The following is a 19,170-nucleotide window of genomic DNA, read 5'->3' as shown; positions in this document are numbered from 1 at the left end:
GTTTGTTGCCACTTCCGTCTAAGTTTTCTTTTCTCTTTAATTAACTTTTTAATTTGTTTCGGATAGTTGTTTCCTTTGACGTTTGATCTTATAGTAGTACTTTCCCATGCTGATTTTTGTATATTTTGTACAAGCAACTCAACTTCCTCATCTAGTTGTTCAGGTTTTTTTAATGGTACTGCTAATTCAATTCTATCTTCAAGGATTGATCTAAAACTTACCCAGTCTGTTAGTTTATTTGTTAGTATTGGTTACAATCCTTTCTGATAATCGTGTCACTCACAGTGAGTATTATGGGTGAATGATCTGAATTCATATCCCAACCTTCATTAATATCTACATAGTTATATGAAATATTTTTTATAATAAATAAATCAATTAAGTCCGGTATTTTGTTTGTATCTGTTGGCCAATAAGTCGGTCTACCTGTTGATATTACTTCACATTTCTGTTCTTTTATGGCTGCCAGTAACTCTTTTCCTTTAGTTGTTGTTAATCTTGATCCACATTGTGTGCTTTGCATTAAAGTCACCTCCAATGATATATCTTTTTTGCAAACTTTTAAAATATTCTACATACTGTTCTTTTTTAATGGAATGCCTAGGGGGGCTATAAATTGAGCTTACATTAACTTCGCAATTAGTTTTGAGTTTGACACATACCGTAGTTGCTTGTATGTGTTCTGTTTCATATTTTAGCTCCTCATAATGTTCAATGTTATTTTTTATTATTAGTGCGCTGCCTCCTTTTGCTGCATTGTCAGAATTGCTAAATAGAATTAACGATTATTGCATTCATTACGGACTAAAAATAAACAAGAAAAAAACGAAATTTATGATTGTCTCAAAAACAGAACATGGAAATGAAAGGTTAATGATAGAGCAAACCCAAATAGAAAAAGTGAAGACATACAAATATTTGGGAACCTGGGTTTATGACAAAAATGACCAAAGCCAAGAAATTAAAGTCCGAATTGAAACTGCAAGGCAAGCATTTATAAAAATGAAGACACTGCTTACAAACAAAGACCTTCAGTTGCCTCTCAGATTGAGGGCTCTACGATGCTACATATTTTCTATATTGTTATACGGAATGGAAACTAGGACATTGAAGAGACAACACATAAGAAGAATAGAAGCGTTCGAAATGTGGTGTTACAGAAGAATATTGAAAATTCAGTGGGTTCAAAGGATTACCAATGTTGAAGTGCTACGACGTTTAAATAAGGAGTTAAAAATTATGAAGAGTATAAAAACTAGAAAACTGGAATATTTGGGTCACATTACCAGAGGAGAAAAATATGAGTTGCTGAGAATTATTATGCAAGGAAGGATCCAAGGAAGAAGACGCATCTCCTGGCTGAGGAACCTTAGAGAATGGTTTAACTGTAGTTCATTACAACTGTTCAGAGCAGCAGCCAACAAAGTGACCATAGCCATTATGATATCCAACCTCCGATAGGAGAGGGAACTTTAAGAAGAAGAATACCTTATGGATTACCTCTTAAAAATCGGGTATACTGGCTATTCAACTTTTGGTACCTGGATATGATTTTGAAGGATGTTAACCACAGGTGTGGTGCACATACATGTACATAAAAATATTTGGAAAAACATTATTTTGTTCATGAAAACTTGAAAAAAGGTGGAGTTAGTTGATTTTCTTTGTCATTGAATGTGCCGATTTAAGCACGGTGGATGACGAATTTGGAGATATTCCTGATAGGGTTTTTCCTGTTAACATATTGATGTTTGTGGATTTAATGGTAGTAAAATGTCAAAATTGAAAAATATAGAGTTAGTGGATTTTCCCAGTACGCCCACGATATGTTTTACATCTTGCAAATGTTATGTTTATATGGGATTAGCCACAGTATTAGTTGTTATTGAGGTTTCTCAATAACAACAATTAACGCTTGTACACACCTTTTCAACAAATTTCTTTTAATTTTTTTTTTGGATAACGATTTTCTAGTGGAAATTGAAATGTCAAGTATTTTTAGGGAAAATATATAATTGTCATTACTAACTGGAGCTAATACCATATAAACATAACATTTAACTTAACATAGCACAAGTCAACAGTTTTAAAACCCTATGTATTTCAATGTATAGGATGTTCAGAACCCAGTACCTCTCCACCTGCATGTGCAGTAAGAAGGAAAAAAGAAAATAAACGCAGCGCTGCCAATGAAGCTTCTCCATTTCCTTCGGTTGCAATGTAGGAAGCAGAAAATTACTTTAAAAAAAAAAGAACATCAGGAAGCACTGGATAGTGCAAAGAGGTTGTCTGCGTCTTTTTCACTTAGGTATATTGAAGGTAGCGATGAAAAAATTTTGCTCTATACTGGTTTACCATGTAGAGATGTATTTATGTGTTTATATGAGTTAATGGACTCATTTCAATTAAATGATTATCAATATTGGGCTGTTGTAAATGTACCTAAAATTGATCAATTACTACTTAAATTGATGAAATTAAAGTTAAATCTTGTGAATAAAGATTTAGGCATTAGAGAATTCATTTCAAGCAAAACAAAATATTTAAAAATACTATTAAAGAAATTCCCAGCAGGAATAAAAATAAATTATGTATGGCTACATGTTTTAACAATTCTACAAATTGCAGAACAATTTTAGACTTAACAGAAATCTACTGTAACCAGCCGAAAAATATGGAAAAACAGAAAGCAACATATAGCTCATATGTACACAAAAATACTTAAAAATGTCTAACTGGAGTGGCTCCGAATGGAGTAGTTACTTATGCTAGCAAATTATATCCAGGTTCAGTACCTGGTAAAAAAATATTAAAGCATTGTGGTGTGTTAGAGCAGATGGTACCAGGTGACTTAATAATTGCTGATAAATGATTTTTAATTTCTGATTTGCTTCCTCCAGGTGTATGTTTAAATATACCACCTTTTTTAACAACTGCTCAATTTACACCACAACAGGTAATTCAAACCAGAACAATTGCTAAAGCAAGAATACATGTAGAAAGTACTATAAGGTGCATTAAAAGCTATAAAATTTTAAGTCTTGTACCTGCTAGTCTAGTACCACATTCTTCATTTGTATTCCAAGCTGTGCAGCATTAACAAATTTTCAATATCCTCTAATTCGGGAAGTCCAAGATTTATATAAGAAAGAAGATAACTGATATTTTCTAGTAATCAATTCTACGTTGCACATAATCACGGAAAGGGTAGTCTCACAAATATCGTTTTAAGAGTTTCATATAGCCAAATTAATATAAATCAAAAATATGTAAATTACCTTGCTTGTAAATTTAAAAAACTAAAATCCTCACTATTTTACATGGAAAACAGTTATGTTGTATTGAGCCTCCCTGTGCATGGCTCTAACATTTGATTTAGTGTTCCTTAGTTGAATAATTCACTTCATTTGAAAATTGCATAAGATATTGTCATACTTAGTTGGTTTTGTACTTTTTTAAACTTTCACTTTATAAAGAACCACTGAAAGCTGTATCAACTGCGAGAGATCTATGTGTTCAATTAGATTCTACACTAAATTTTTATGCACATTGTGATGATGTGAATAACCAGGCATTTCAAATGTTAGGCTTCATTATCAGAACTTCTAGATGTTTGCACAACATTAATTCCATTAGACTGATTTACATTTCCCTAGTTAGATCTGTTTTTGAGTATTGCTCAGTTTGGTCACCCACTTATGAAGTCCAAATTGTCAAGCTTGAAAAAGTTCAAAATAACTTCATTAGGTATTGAAGTTTTGAACTGCACAAACCGTTAAGCGATTATTAAGTACCTTTACCTTACTGTTAAACCTTTAAGTAATTACTCCGTAATTGGAAACACATTAAACCTACCTAAGTTATCTTCCAGACAGATTTTTTTTTATTACTCCAATTTATTTAACAATCTGTTCCGTTAGGAACAATCAGTTAAAGTTATGACTTTCTTAGGCTATGACATGTAGGTAAGAATTCCAATGAAAACTTTCCTTTCTAAATTATCAACAAATGTATAGATAGTACTACTAGTAAAATAAAGTAAAACTTAAAATAGTTCTAATTTATCTAAAATCTGTTTGGTAAGTCAGTTGGTTTATAACGCTTAAGTCTGCGAACTTCACCCTCCGTGTTTAATAATTCACTCGCGAAATCATTTGGATGCGCACTAAGTCTTTCTTCATACTTTTCACTGTATTTGCTGATTTCTTCTTTGATGCTGGGAACTTTCAGGTCTCTCTCTATTATTGCGTTGGGGACGTACCATGGAGCGTTTACTATGGTTCTTAATGCCTTATTTTGAAAACGTTGTATAATTTCCAAGTTAGAGTTACTGGCTGAGCCCCATAGCTGTATGTCATAGGTCCATATGGGTTTAAGTATGGCTTTGTATACCACTAGTTTATTTTCAATTGACAGTCTTGAATGTCTACCCAGAATCCAGTACATTTGTTGAAGTTTGAGTCCAAGTTGCTTTCTTTTGGTGAATATGTGTTTTCTCCATGTTAGTTTTTTATCTAGATGTATGCCCAGGTATTTGGTTGTATCTACTTGTAATAATTGTTTGTTGTTTATGTATACTGGTGGACAGCTCTCTCTTCGCATGGTAAATGTCATGTGGGTCGATTTTGTTTCATTAGCTCTTAGTTTCCATTTTTTTAACCATTTTTCTATTTTATTTAAGTGGGCTTGTAAGTTATGCGAAGCTCTTTGGGGGTCTGTGTGAGATGCGATAATACCTGTGTCATCCGCGAATGTTGCGACTGTTGTCAATCTAGTTGTAGGTAGGTCAGCAGTAAATAACAGGTATAGTAAGGGACCAAGTACACTACCTTGTGGGACGCCGGATTTTATTTTAAATAGTTCTGAGCGAGCATCTTGTTGTTTTACTAATGAAAAGCGATCTGTCAGATACGATTTTATAATTAAATAATATTGATACGGAAGATTTTTCTTCAGCTTATGGAGGAGTCTTGTATGCCACACTTTGTCGAATGCTTGGCTGATATCTAGAAAAGCTGCACTACAGTACCTCTTGTTTTCTAGATCATTGCTGATTTGTTTGACTATACGATGTGTTTGCTCTATTGTTCCATGTTTGCTACGAAAACCAAATTGGTGTTTTGGAATTAATCTTGTTTCTTCTATTATTGGTTCTAATCGACGTAGAAACATTTTTTCAAATAGCTTAGATAATATTGGTAAGAGACTAATGGGTCTATATGAGTTCAGTTCTTTGGGGTCTTTTCCTGGTTTTTGTAACATTATGATCTCTGCTACTTTCCACTGATTGGGAAAATGTGCATACGTAAGTATTGCATTAAGTATATGTGTTATTGCCATGATTGTTTTCTTAGTTACGTTTTGCAGGATTTTTCCAGTGACGAGGTCATATCCAGGAGCCTTTTTTGGATTAATTTCATCCATAATTACCATTCGGATTTCTTTAGGTTTAAATTTTTTTATTGGGAGATCCATTTGAAAAGGTATATCAAGAAAATTTAAGATTTCATTATTATCTTCGTCGTTTTGGTCCATGTTGTAAGGTTTAAAGACGTTGCTTAGGTGTTCAGCAAAGGCCTTTGCTTTTTCATTATTACTTCTGGCTCATGTTCCCGCAGAGTCTCTAAGCGGAGGTATTTGTTGTATTGGTCTTTTCATTTTTCGTGTAGCACGCCATAGAGAATAATCTGTTGCTTCCGTAGGTGTTAGTTTTTCGAGGTACTCTTGTACGTTCTGATTCCTTATTGTGTGTAGTAGTCTTTTTAATTCAGATGCTGCTCTGTTATAATTCCTTTTATTGATTTCAGTTCTATTGTTTTGCCACTTTTTACGAAGTCTTCGTTTTTCTATGATTTTTTCTTTTACAATAATTGGATTATCACCTTTGGATTTATTATCGGCAACATTGGGAGTTGCGTGCCAGGCTGCTGTTTGAATTCCTTTTGTTAGATTTGCGACGGCTTCATCAATGTTCTGTGGTGTCTTGAGTGGAACGTTTAGTTCAATGTTCTCATCAAGTTTTTGTCGGAATAGCTCCCAGTTGGTCTTTAGGTTGCATAATTGAGGTTCTTGGTATTTTCTTATTACTTTTGCATGTAACGTCAATATTATAGGAGAATGATCTGATGAAAGATCATAGCTGCTTTCAATTTTTAGGTAGTTTGGGTTAATACCTTTTACGATGAAGAAGTCGATAGCGTCTGGTATTTTCGCAGGATCGGACGGCCAGTAGGTGGGCTCTCCTGTTGCTTTGATGCTTAAATTGTTACCTGTGATTGTGGTCAATAATTCTCTGCCCTTAGTGTTTGTAAGTCGAGATCCCCAATGTGTATTCTTGGCATTGTAATCACCTCCACTTATAAATTTGTTTCCGAGTGTTCCTATGTAGTTTTTTTTTTTTTTTTTTTTTTTCGTGGAATTTATGGCTTTGGTGAGGACCAATTAGCCAGACTATGTTAGATTGTATAAATAGTTTGTGTAAATTGTTTCATAGTATCAAACTTGAGCATGATGTATTCATTTGTTTTGTTAGTAATATGTAGCATTAGTAAAGTGTAAGGTGTTTAATTTTTTTTTTCCTTCCGCGCTAGAGCATCAACCCGGTTCAACGCCGCGGAGGTTTTAGCCCTCTTTGTGTGTTTTTATTTTTTTTTTTCTTTTTTTTTTGTTTTTTTGTTTTTTTTTTTGTTTTTTTTTGTTTTTTGTTTTTTTTTTGTTTTTTTTGGTTTTTTTTTTAATTGGTTCATTTTTTTTTACTTGGTTTATTTTTTTATTATTTTTTTTTTATTTTTTTTTTGTATTCACCTTTTTTTTTCCTTTAATGCTTTACATTTAGTTTGTTTTGCAGAATTGCTTACAAAATTGGTTAGTAATTTTACAATTTTAGTTTACAGTTTATGATGTGTTGATGAAGTACATAAAGTATATTATTATTTCCTGAAAAAATAATACAATTTAGGTCTATTGGAAGGTTTATCTTGTAGTGAATTAAGTTTTTATATAGATTATTAATGTTTACAATATTTATTGGACATTCAAGTAAAACATGTACCAATGTACCCATTTTACCACAACTACACAGTGGATCGTCTGTAATTTTTATTTTGTGCTTATAATAAGGTGTTAGTGCATGGTTTGCACGTATTCGATTTATTGTGGCGACAAAGTTTCTGTTTGGTATTTTGTGAAACCATGGTTTTCTGGGGATCCTTGGCTGGTGTTTACAAAAGTTTGTTCCAGTTGTTGATGCACTGTATAGGTTTTGCCACATCTCATTTATTTTGTTCCTTTGATTTAAGAATAAATCGGACGGGGGTAGTTTAAGATTTAGTTCTTCTCCTGATGTTGGGGCTGTTTTTGCTAAGGCATCCACCATTTCATTACCTGTTATGCCTGCGTGTCCCTTTACCCATAGATATATGACGACTTTATTCTTGATGTGTATCTCATTATGTAAATATAGGATTTTTGCTTCAATATGATTAACTGATCTATTTATTTTAACATTTTTAAGTTTATCTACTGCACTTTTGCTGTCCGTACATATTATAAATTTGTCGTGGTTAGAGCCGAGTACGTATTTCATAGCTTGCACTATTGCTGTTAGTTCTGCAGTGTATATGGAAGCTTCCTTTGGTAAAATAAATTTTTTGTTAGTATTTTCCTCAAAATGGTAAAAGGCACAACTGGTATATTCTTTTGACTTTGATCCATCAGTGAATATAGAATCATAGTTTGGCCAGTATTTGTTTTTTGTTTCGTTGAACTTTGTTTGATTGATACTTGCTACTTCTTCACTTTCAAAATAGTAGGTTCTAATTTCACGTGAAAAAATTTGTTCAGGTGAGTAAATTAAAACTGGAGGGAGTTGGTTGGAATAGAGTATATCTGTAATGTCAGCTATTTCTGAGAAAGATTCTACTATGAGGGGGGTTTTCTTGAAGTGCCAGTATCTATGGGTCAAAACTTGAACTGTTAGTGACTGTACACTATTGAGGTAAGAAGTTTTTTTTGAAATGGTTTTTATCATGAATTTTCTGCTCAATAGTTGTCTTCTTAGTTTAAGAGGAGGTTCCACGGCTTCAGCTTGTATAATGTTTATGGGCGTTGACTTAAGATATCCCAGGCAAACTCTTAAGCATTTATTTTGTTGTATCTCGATTTTATTTAGATGTGTATCTGCTGCTGTTCCATAGAGTTGACTTCCATAATCCATTATTGATCGTACCATTGTTTTGTAGAATAGTAAAGCCGTATTTGGGTCTGCTCCCCACTTTGCTCTACAAAACGCTCTTAGGATATTTATAGAATTACTTGTTTTTTTGATAATCTGGTGGATACAGTCCTTCCATAATAGTTTTCTATCTAGATGCAGACCAAGATATTTTACAGAGTTACTAATACAGAGTTTATATTTTCCTATTGTTAATTGTCTTTGATAGTTGTTTCTGTTTCTAGAGAAAATACATATATTGGTTTTGGACTCGGATATGGAAAGTCCCATGTTGTCTAGGTATTTTTGGATTTTTATAAATTCAGTGTTGATATTTTCTATGCATTTGTCCTCTGATTTGCTACTGGTGTAAATAACAACATCATCAGCGTATTGAATGATTTTAGACTTTTGTGATATAACATTTTCTATATCCATTGTGTACAGGCTGTAGAGGATTGGGCTCAGGATACTACCTTGTGGTAATCCAGATCTACATATTCTTGATTCCGAAATTTCTTGATTTATCTTTAAGGAAACTGATCGATTAGAGTAAGCTGATTTTATGAAGTTGGCAAAGGAGGTTGGTAGACCAATATTGATGAGCTTCTCTTCTAGTATATTTATTTGAACATTATCATATGCTGAAGTTATATCCAAAAATGTGGCCAAAGTGCTGTATTTGTGTGTGAATCCTAGATAGATGTCATTTACTAGTATCGTTAGGGGTTCCAAGGAAGATCTTCCCTTTCTAAAAGCATATTGTGAGTCAGGTAATATTTTTTCATTTTCTAGCCAATATTCAAGCCTGTTCTTTATCATTCTTTCCATGGTTTTAAATATACACGATGATAAAGCTATGGGTCTATATGAATCTGCATTTCCATTCTGTTTTCCAGGTTTTTTGATAGGTACTATGATGTATTCTTTCCACATCGGTGGAAAAGGAATCCTATTTATCCAAATCGAATTGAACAATTCCAACAGGGCTTTCTTATGGTCTAAGGGCATTTTATGCAACATATTATATGAAATGTTATCCGCCCCGGGAGATTTATTATTTGTTGATTTAATGCAATGATCGAGTTCCCATAATTGAAATAACGATTGTAGGAAAGAAGTGTTCCTATTTACAGTAGCTATTTGTTGAGTAATGTTGTTTTCGACCCATGGAGGTGAGATTTTTGTGTGGAATTCGCTTATCCAGTCTTCTTTGGGGTCCATTAGGGGTTTATTCGCTTGTTTTCGGTTTTTATATCGGTTTACTTTGTTCCACACTTCTTTAATTGGTGTATTTTGATTTAGATTTTGGCAGTAATTTATCCAACTTTTTTTCTTAGTTTCTTTAAAAGTTTTTTTAGCTACTGCATCAAGTCTTTTATATTCTGTTAGATTATTAAGATTTGGAGCCTGTGTGTAGGTTAAGAAAGCTTGTTTTCTTGCTTTAGCAGCTATGTTACAGGTTTCGTTCCACCAGTCCTTTGAGCAATGATTTCTATTTTGTGCGTTTGATTTTCGTAACGGAATTGCTTTGTCGGCAGCTTTGTTAATATTGTCGATAATGCCCATTAGTGATGATTTTGGTTCTGTTGCTTCAAGGGTAGCGGTGTATACATCCCAATTAGCAGCCTTGAGTCTCCATATATTATGTTTTGTCTGTTTAATTTGCGCAGGTGGAATATTCCTTCCAAATTGTATGTGTATTGGTAAGTGATTAGAGCCATAAGGTTCTTCTAAAGTACACCACGTAATTAGTTGTGTCAGATCCTGTGTACAGAGGGTCAAGTCTACAGCTGACTTCTTATTGTTTGCTAATGTAGGTGATCCGTCGTTTATAATTACTAGGTTGCATTGTTCGATAGCTTCCAAAAGAATCTTGCCATAGATATCGTCATATCCATCGTTCCATGCCAAACTATGTGCGTTAAAGTCGCCCCCAATTATGAATGGTTTTGGAATTTGTTCCAAAAAGTTAATCCACTGTTGTAATGATATTCTAGTTCTCGGTTTAAGGTATAGTGAAACAAAGTAAATTTTTTTATGTATATATGGAAAATTTACCGAGATACAAGTATGCTCAAAGTTGATTGTAGTTGGAATTGAGACTTCTTGGTATATTAAGTCTGATTTTAATAAAATGGCAGAGCCGCCGTACCCGTCGTCCCGGTCACAGCGAATATTGTTGAAGCCTTTAAAATTATAGTATTTTTCTGCTTTAAACCATGTTTCCGATAGAAGTGCAACGGAGTAGTTGCCCCTATCTAGTAGATATTCTAAGTTATTTTTATTAGAAACTGCCGAACGGCAGTTCCATTGAAGGATATTTATTGCATGGTTGAGGTCTGAGAATGTGATGACGTGTTTCCATTTATAGTTAATTTTACTAAGTTTTCGAGTTCTTCCTTATTTATGTTTATACTTTTTGTTACTAAAACTTTTGTGACAATTTCTATAACTAATTCTAATATTGAATTTATCATGCTCAAGTCTGAAGGAGATGCAACTGGATTATTATTAATATTTCCCTTATAGTTAATGCTGTCTAATATTCCTCCCGTAGGTAATTGAGATCTAGGGGAAGATATAATTTCATTATGCAAAATTAATGTTGGATCTGGACTATTTGGTCTGTCTTTTGAATGTTCGAGAATTTGTACTATTTGAATTATTATTGTAGAATATATTATTAGTTGACATTTTGTTAATTGGATTTGATGGGAATTGGGTGGGTGTATAATTATTGGGATTTAATGGAGGGAAAGTTTTGAGGCAGGAGAGGTTTGTAGTTTGTTCCGTATTTATGGATGTTACTTTTGCATAGGAGTTACTGGGGAACTGTTTGTTTGCGTCTTGATAACTAATATTATTGGAAGACATAGCGTCTTTAATAAGTTTTTGACGCTGAAATTCTTGACACGCGCTTAAATTTGTAGTAAAATGATCTCCCGAACAGTTAAAACATTTTGGAGTGAGATCGGTCTTTTTACAATCTTTTGAGTTGTGGGATTCTTGACATTTATCGCACCTAGCCTTGCTCTTACACTGCCCACCTGTATGTCCAAATCGAAGACAATTAAAGCATAATAGCACCTTTTGTTTGTATGGTTCGACTTCCTTTAGTACCTTGTTGATTGTTATATATTTTGGTAACACTTGTGACTTAAAACTAACTACGCATGTTTTTGTTGGAATGTATTGAGTACCGTTTTCATCTACTTGTCTTCGATTTAATCTTGTGACTTGAAGGACTTCAAATTTACAGTGTAAATCGTACATTTTTATTCTGTTTTTAACATACTCTACTGAAAATTCTGTGGAAATATCTTTTATTACGCCCTGTCTAACTAAAAGAAACTTAGGAATGTACATGTCTAGATTATTTTTTATAAATATTGCTTCATTTTTTTTAGATATGATATAGTTAGCCGATTTATAATCTTTAAATTTTATACGTATTTTATTTCTTCCTACTGCGTCAATGCTTACAATTTTTTCATCAATTTCTTTAAAATTTGTGATAATAATGTCACCTATCCTTAACGCGTTTAATCTGCCTTTAAAATCGGGTGAATTATTTTCTAAATACGCGTAAAAAGGTCCTAGGTCGTTTTGTCGGTAAAGAAATTCCTCCCTTTTTGTTCCTACTTCTTTGTTAATGTTATTTGTTATTGAAGTGTGTACATTAGCAAAGTCATTATCGATAATGGGTTTATTATTAACAAGTTTTGTGGTACTTATCTGTGTAACTGGAACAAGATTTTGGAATCCTAATAGCTCCTCCTTTGAAGATGTTGCATGTTCTGTATCCATTTGGGTTTCTAAAACATTTTTATCGGGGGCGTCGCCCCCGCTAACTGCACTCATAACTTTTTAATGTTTTTATTCCGATTTCGCTTTTTTATTTGGTGTAATTAATTTACTTTTAAAGTTCACAAAATATTTATTTAAATATCTAATTTATAGACACCGGTTTTAAAAAACAAGCTTCTTTCCTACGCACGTCTGACTACCACGACGAATGGAAGCTAAGTGATCCTATGTAGTTAGTATATTGTTCTTTTTTGTTGTTGTGTTTAGGTGGGCAATATGCTGCTGATAGAACCAGAGTACCAGTGCTACTTTCTATTGCTACACTGGTTGCTTGTAGGTATTCTTTTTGATAACTTTCTAATTCATAATGTTGTATACTGCTACGAATTATAACTGCTGTTCCTCCATGAGCTGTATTATCTGGATGGTTTGTGTGGTAGATGTTATATTTAGGTATTTTGAAATAGTTTTTATTGGTAAAATGTGTTTCTGAGACTAGAAATACATCAATGTTATTGCCGATGATGTAAGCTTTAATTTCATGAGCATGTAGACTCAGACCATTGGCGTTCCACTGTACTATCTTTAACAATTGAGTATCCATTAAGAAAGTTTTGAAACAAGCGTTGTGATTAGATTCATGATCGTTCCCATTTGGGTTATTAGATCTCTCATCATATTTTTTAGTTCCGTGAGATCATTTGATTGTGATTGTTGGATATTGGTTGCTCCGTTAGGATTATTTGTTACGTTTTGCATTGTAACAACTTGTGCATATGTATTATCAGCGGTTACTGTGCGTGCACTATTAGTTGTGGTCGCTGTGTTTTTCTGTCGCAGTCTGGGGTATAACTTTTGTTGTAATTCTTTGTGTATTATGCATCCTCTATAGTTTGCTGGATGGTTCTCCAGGCAGTTTACGCATTTGACTGTGTTGTCTTTTATATTTCTAGGACATTCAGATGTTTGGTGAAATTCTGTACATTTGACGCATCTGTATTCTCTTTGACAGAAGTTTTTTGTATGTCCGTACCTTTGACATCGCATACATTGTGCTATTGTTCTTCTAGAGATTGGCGGTTCGAATATTACGCTTGTATTCATGAACAGTTTGGTGTTGTATATATCTTTGTTATTTTCTTTGACCTTTAAGTCGACGAAGAACATTGGTAGTGGTTTTCTTGTCTTGTTTTGTTTCACATTCCATATCTGGACAACTTCATGGCCGAGGTCTTCTACGTTGTTTTTAATATGCTCAATGTTTGTTGAATGGTGGAGGTTCTTTAATACCACTCTAAAACTTTTGTCCTGTTTTGGTTTGTATGTATGAAATTCTGTTTTCTTCTCTTGTAGTGCTTTTGTGATTTTACTATACACTTCTCCTGTATTAGGTTGTAGTTTTATTTGTTTTTCTCCCAAGGCTTTTAATGTATACTGATTGGGACATAATTTTGTTAATAGATCGGTTTACGCAGACAGATTTACGCTGATATTTTGTTTCTACATAAACTACTGAATTCCAGAATAAATTGCAATGATCTGCTGTTGTATCTAATTGATTTTAATGTTCCCTCTAGAGTCATTAGATTATCTCAAAATTTTGTAATTAAATTTCATAGCTGCTATTTTGGTAGGCATTCTCTATTGAATGGAATGATTCTAAATGGAAATACTTTGATTTGTTACTGTGCACTTCTGATGATGTTTGTAGACAACATATAAAAAAACTTTTATAACTTAGGTGATTTCTGTTTGTTGTATTTTATCTTATTTTAATATTTGTTTTATTCTATAGGGCTGCTTGGCTGACTTTTGTCGTATTTACTCCATTTTTATATTTAATGTATCACTTGATATATTTGTAATATGTTATGTATATTACTAGGAGGTTCTCTAAATTTATTTATATTTTTATTTTATTTATTTATTTACGGGGTACCACCCAATATATTATATAATTGAGTGGTACCCCGTAAATAAATAAAATAAAAATATAAATTTAGAGAATATCCTAGTAAATACATACAGATATTAGCAGTATATATGAGTGTTTCAATATATGAGACTCTGTGTGCAACAAGGGCGCACTCGCCATTGGAGTTCGCCCTTATTGCACGAAAATCCTCATATTGTAATTATTTTTATAAGACAATGTTTAACTTAGTTGATGTTATCTTATTTTAATATTCTTGAAATAAATATTGTCAAATTAATGAGTGAATGAATTAATTCAATGAGCTAGCTAATTAGTTTCGAGTAACATTTTACTGTGAAACATAAATGAGATAAAAAAATATCAAATTTAAAAAACTAAAAAATATTTTGTTTTTTTTATTACCACAGGACAAGCCCAATACAGTTACAATTTTTTACAAATTTTGGGATACTAATAAATATGAAAAAAATCATATATGTAACACATAAAATATAATAGTTAAAAGAAATAAATTACATATAGAACAAATTAGAAACAGACTGGTAATGGTGGACAAAACAAAACAATTAAGAGGCAATATTAATTTGTTGCAAGTCGCGTATAAATTGGTTAGGTGTGGAACTAAAATTAATTAAGCCTCTCAGTATTTTGATTTGCTAGACGTAACATTCTAGTTATAGGTTCATTGAGACCATAATTACATCGATGAAATGGTACATGAAAAGTGTTTTCAACTGCATTTCGAGTACTGTATGAAGGGACTTTAAAATCAAGCTTAGACAATAAATAATTACTATTTGCTGTACTATTTAATAAAGTACACAGAATTTTCAAATAATGGTGATAACGACGTTCTTCCAGGGTATTGATATTTATATATTATGCTCTAATTTCTTCATAACTGCAAAACCTGTTACTCCCATTAATAACTCTAATTTTAAATCCCAAAAACCCAAGGAATTTATTTTGAACTTCTTCAATTTTTTTTGCGTAAACATTATAGTTATATTATAAATTAAAAATTCTCAATATTTTACACAACAAATAGTTATGTTGTATTGCGGCTCACCTGTCTACAACATTTGGTGTATTGTTCCTTAATTTCAATCAAGTAATTTACTGATTCACTTTTGTTATGTCACAATACCATAGTTGGTTTTGTACTTTGTTATACTTTTACGTTGTAAAATTAGGTACAGTGCACAGATTCTAAAGGTGCTGGTGGGGGATGGTGTCTATGCGCAGTATTATAGTCGGTGTTGAGAGAGAAAAGTATTTGAAATAATGAAATAAAATATTATTTCGAATACTTTCTCATACAGCGACTATAATAATGTGCATATACTCTATCCCCCAACGGCTCCTTTAGAATCTGTGCACTGCATTAGCAATTAATTATATATAATTTGTAAGTGTTTGAATATATTGTAATTAATTTTGTAACACAATTTATTAATGTTACAATATAGTTATTACTGAAATAAAAATATTGTTGAAAAAAAGTGAATGAACTAATTCAATGATCTAGTTAACTAGCTTTATGTAACATTTTAAAATTAAAACTCTTTCTATGCATGTAATCTGGTAAATAAAGACAATAATGTTCTCTTTTTGCTATTTGCAATATGTATAGATATACAAAATAAACAGAAAAATATTGTTTTGAAGTGTTTTATTCACAAATAAAAATGGTATACATATATTTAATTAAGTAAAAATCTTTTAATCAATTTATATTTTTAAAAATACGAAGCAAGTTTTCAATCCTAATAGCAAATAATTAATATTGAAAAATATCAAAAATTACTAAAAGATTTTTAAATTGAAAACTTACTGGTACATCCCCATGTATACGCCTCCAAGACTTCTACACGGCCAGATGGCGCTAGCCACCCATTACCATCATTTTGGCTGCAATATTTGGGAAAACATTTCGATGCGATTTGATTGGATTAAGGAGAACAGTTCCTACGTTCCTTCTGATGACGCTCCAATAAGAGCAGAAAACTGCAGTTAAAGGGACTGGCTGCACTCCTTATTCTAATTAAAAAGTAAGATTGTTTTTCCTTCGTATTGCAGCCGAATATATAAAAATGGTACACACATTTTTAATTTATATTTTCTTCCCAGCCTTTTTCAATAGGGATATCATAGAAGGCTGATTCCAAGCGTGTCCAAATCACTAAGTGACACATTCCTTTGCGTTAAATACAAGTTTCCCTGAATTTGATGGTAATAATCATGTTTTGTATTTAGTACTACTTTATTTTTTAGTACTACTTCATTTATTAACAGAATAAATATTTAAAGCTGACAAAAACTTTTTGAAATCCTGTATATGAATTACTGTGCAACAGGCACCAGTATCAATGTCAAATAAAATTGAGTTCCTCTTTTAATACTATTTTCTCTGGAGCTGAATTTTCTAGTTCCAATGAAGACAAAGATCCCAGAAATAATTATTCTTCCTCCTTCACTTCACCTTGTATATCACCTTCTTCTAATAAACTAACTTTCGAACCACAGACGGTACTTGTATGAGCCACTTTCTTACCACTGAAACATTGCCATGCTTTGGCTGGACATTTTGATGAATCATATGTATTCTACCACATCTAAAGCATGACTTATGTTGGACATAACTTCTACCAGCTTCATGACTACCATCTTTCTTAATGGTAGCTTCATTCTTTTTGAACATTACTTTAGGCGCCAACCTAATCTCTGAACTAAGGCACCCCCCCCCCCCCCCGCTCCTAAACTTTTTTGAAATCGTAATGCATTGAATATTACTTGTAAATTTTTTAAGTTATATTGAGTTTCATTTATTTATTTAATGTGCACTACAGGCCTTGTAGGCCTAGGGTTTTACAATTTTACATAATACACATGATAGTAGGTATATACTAATGTCTTATATTTAATTTCTATGTAAAAATTGCTGCACTATGGTTCTCCACTGTATCCTATTTTTCGCCTTCTCTCTCCAGTCTGTAATTTCCATCGATCCTATATCGTCCTGAAACTTTTCTCGTCATCTTTTTCTTGGGCTACCTCGTCTTCTTGTCCCAACTGGTCTACTTAGCAGTACCTTCTTTGGCAATCTTGCTCTATCCATTCTCTCGACATGACCTGTCCACCTGATTCTTTGTGTGTCTTGTTATACTTGGTTCGTTGTAAGGCATCTTTAATTCTTGATTGGTTCTTCTTTGCCAACCGTCTTCTGTATTTTCCCCCGAAAATAGCTCTTCGTACCTTTCGTTCCCACCTCTCTATCAGTTCTTCTTGTTTTGTTTAGCACCCATGTCTCACATCCGTAGGTGACTGTTGCTCTTATTACGGTTTTGTATATTCTGGTTTTCGTCTTTCTCGATAGGTACTTTGACTCTAATAATTTTTTTAAACTGTCGACCTTTCAGTTACCTTTTGATATCCTGTGCTTTAGTTCATTTTGCTCGTTATATTAAGTTTACTTTGGAATAAACTTATTAAGATGCCACAAAAACATAGCTTCAGTTTCCCAGTAGGTACCTATCCCTTTTAATCCGTTACACTCTTTGGTACTCTCTGGAGACTCGAAACAAATTTTTTGAAAAGTGTGGGTAATTTTTCAACTACTGCTACAGAATAATAAACTACTACTACAGAGCCCTCCTACGCCTTCCGACTCCTAACCGCCATTCTTCTCTGTTTAATCACAGACCTGGACTTTCCTCTAGTTCTTTTTCAATTCTCTCCCTCCAGCTTCTTCTCGACCTTCCTCTTTCCCTTCTCCCTTGTGGTGTCCACGCCAAAATCTGTTTATGGATCTTGTCATCTGGCATTTGCTGTATATGGCCGTACCATTTTCGTAAGGTCTCCATCTTGTGGAGACTTGTTTACACTTTTAAGTATGGTATTGTACCGGGTGTCCATTTATATTTTCCCCCATTTTAACTGCCTATAACTTCTAAACGGCTCAAGATAGAAATATGCGGTTTTCGCTGAAATGTTTTATTTTAGTAAAAGTTTTGTCTGAATGGACTAAATTTTTTATATCGCTTTCAAATACGAAAAGAAAAATGGCGGATTTTTGAAAAAAACGTTGTTGACTTTTTTTTAATGGAACACCCAGTATATTTTTTGTAAATTGAAAGAAAGGTCATTCACCTATCCAGTGATATAATTTTTTTCAAAATCGGTTGTCAAATCACTGAGTAATTAATTTTTAAAATGAGAGGTGCAACGAGGATATCACATACCTAAATAACATAACTAAGCAAATTGATGTTATGTTATGTGATTTCCACATTGCATCTCTCATTTTAAAAATTAATTTCTGTCATTTGACCACCGATTTTAAAAGAATTTATATCGTTGGATAGGTAAATGACCGTTTTTTCAGGTTTTTAGGTAAATGATCATTTTTTATGTCGCTTTTAAATAAAAAATGGCGGATTTTTGAAAAAAAACGTTATTGACTTTTTTTATTGAAACACCCAGTATATTTTTGTGTATCTTGGAAAAACGGTCATCTACCTATCCAGCGATAAGAAATTTTTTAAATCGGTTGTCAAATGACTGAGCAAATAATTTTTAAAATGAAAGATGCAATGTGGAAATCATATAATTTTGCTTAGTTATGTTATTTAGGTATGTGATATCCACGTTGCACCGCTCATTTTAAAAATTAATTACTCAGTGATTTGACAACCGATTTTAAAAAACTTTATATCGCTAGATAGGTGAATGACCTTTCTTTCAATTTACAAAAAAATATACTGGGTGTTCCATTAAAAAAAAGTCAACAACGTTTTTTTCAAAAATCCGCTATTTTTCTTTTCGTATTTGAAATCTATATAAAAAATTCAATCCATTCAGACAAAACTTTTACTAAAATAAAACATTTCATCGAAAACCGCATATTTCTATCTTAAGCCGTTTAGAAGTTATAGGCAGTTAAAATGGGGGAAAATATAGATGGACACCCGGTATATGATCTGTTTGTTCGCTTTAGATATTGTTTGGTCCCACAGAATGCCGTTCATCATGGATATGGCTTTTCTACCCTGTATGTTTCTGTCATTTATAGTAGCATCGAGTATCTCATCTTGAGTTATCTTCATGCCCAGATACTTGTATTCATCACAATATTTAATTTCTACCCCATCATCTAATGTAATGGACTGTTTTGTCCCTCCAATACACATGGCTTCAGTTTTCTTAATGTTGA

General features: G+C 32.7%; 1 protein-coding gene across 1 annotated transcript; it reads right to left on the bottom strand.

The window, feature by feature from the left end:
- Positions 1–10,831: 10,831 nt before the first annotated feature.
- On the bottom strand, positions 10,832–11,488 carry LOC126891073 (uncharacterized). The gene has a single exon (XM_050660251.1). The coding sequence runs from the start codon at positions 11,486–11,488 to the stop codon at positions 10,832–10,834; it is 657 nt and encodes a 218-aa protein (XP_050516208.1).
- Between the last annotated feature and the right edge of the window lie 7,682 nt (positions 11,489–19,170).

The sequence above is a fragment of the Diabrotica virgifera genome, chromosome 9 (assembly GCF_917563875.1).
Source record: "Diabrotica virgifera virgifera chromosome 9, PGI_DIABVI_V3a".
NCBI lineage: Eukaryota > Metazoa > Arthropoda > Insecta > Coleoptera > Chrysomelidae > Diabrotica > Diabrotica virgifera.
The sequence above is the reverse complement of the archived record's forward strand: the minus strand, read 5'-3'. Positions and strand labels throughout refer to the sequence as shown.

Coding starts and splice junctions, on each gene's coding strand:
- LOC126891073 (XM_050660251.1), bottom strand. CDS start 11,488: ATGTACGATTTACACTGTAAATTTGAAGTCCTTCAAGTCACAAGATTA.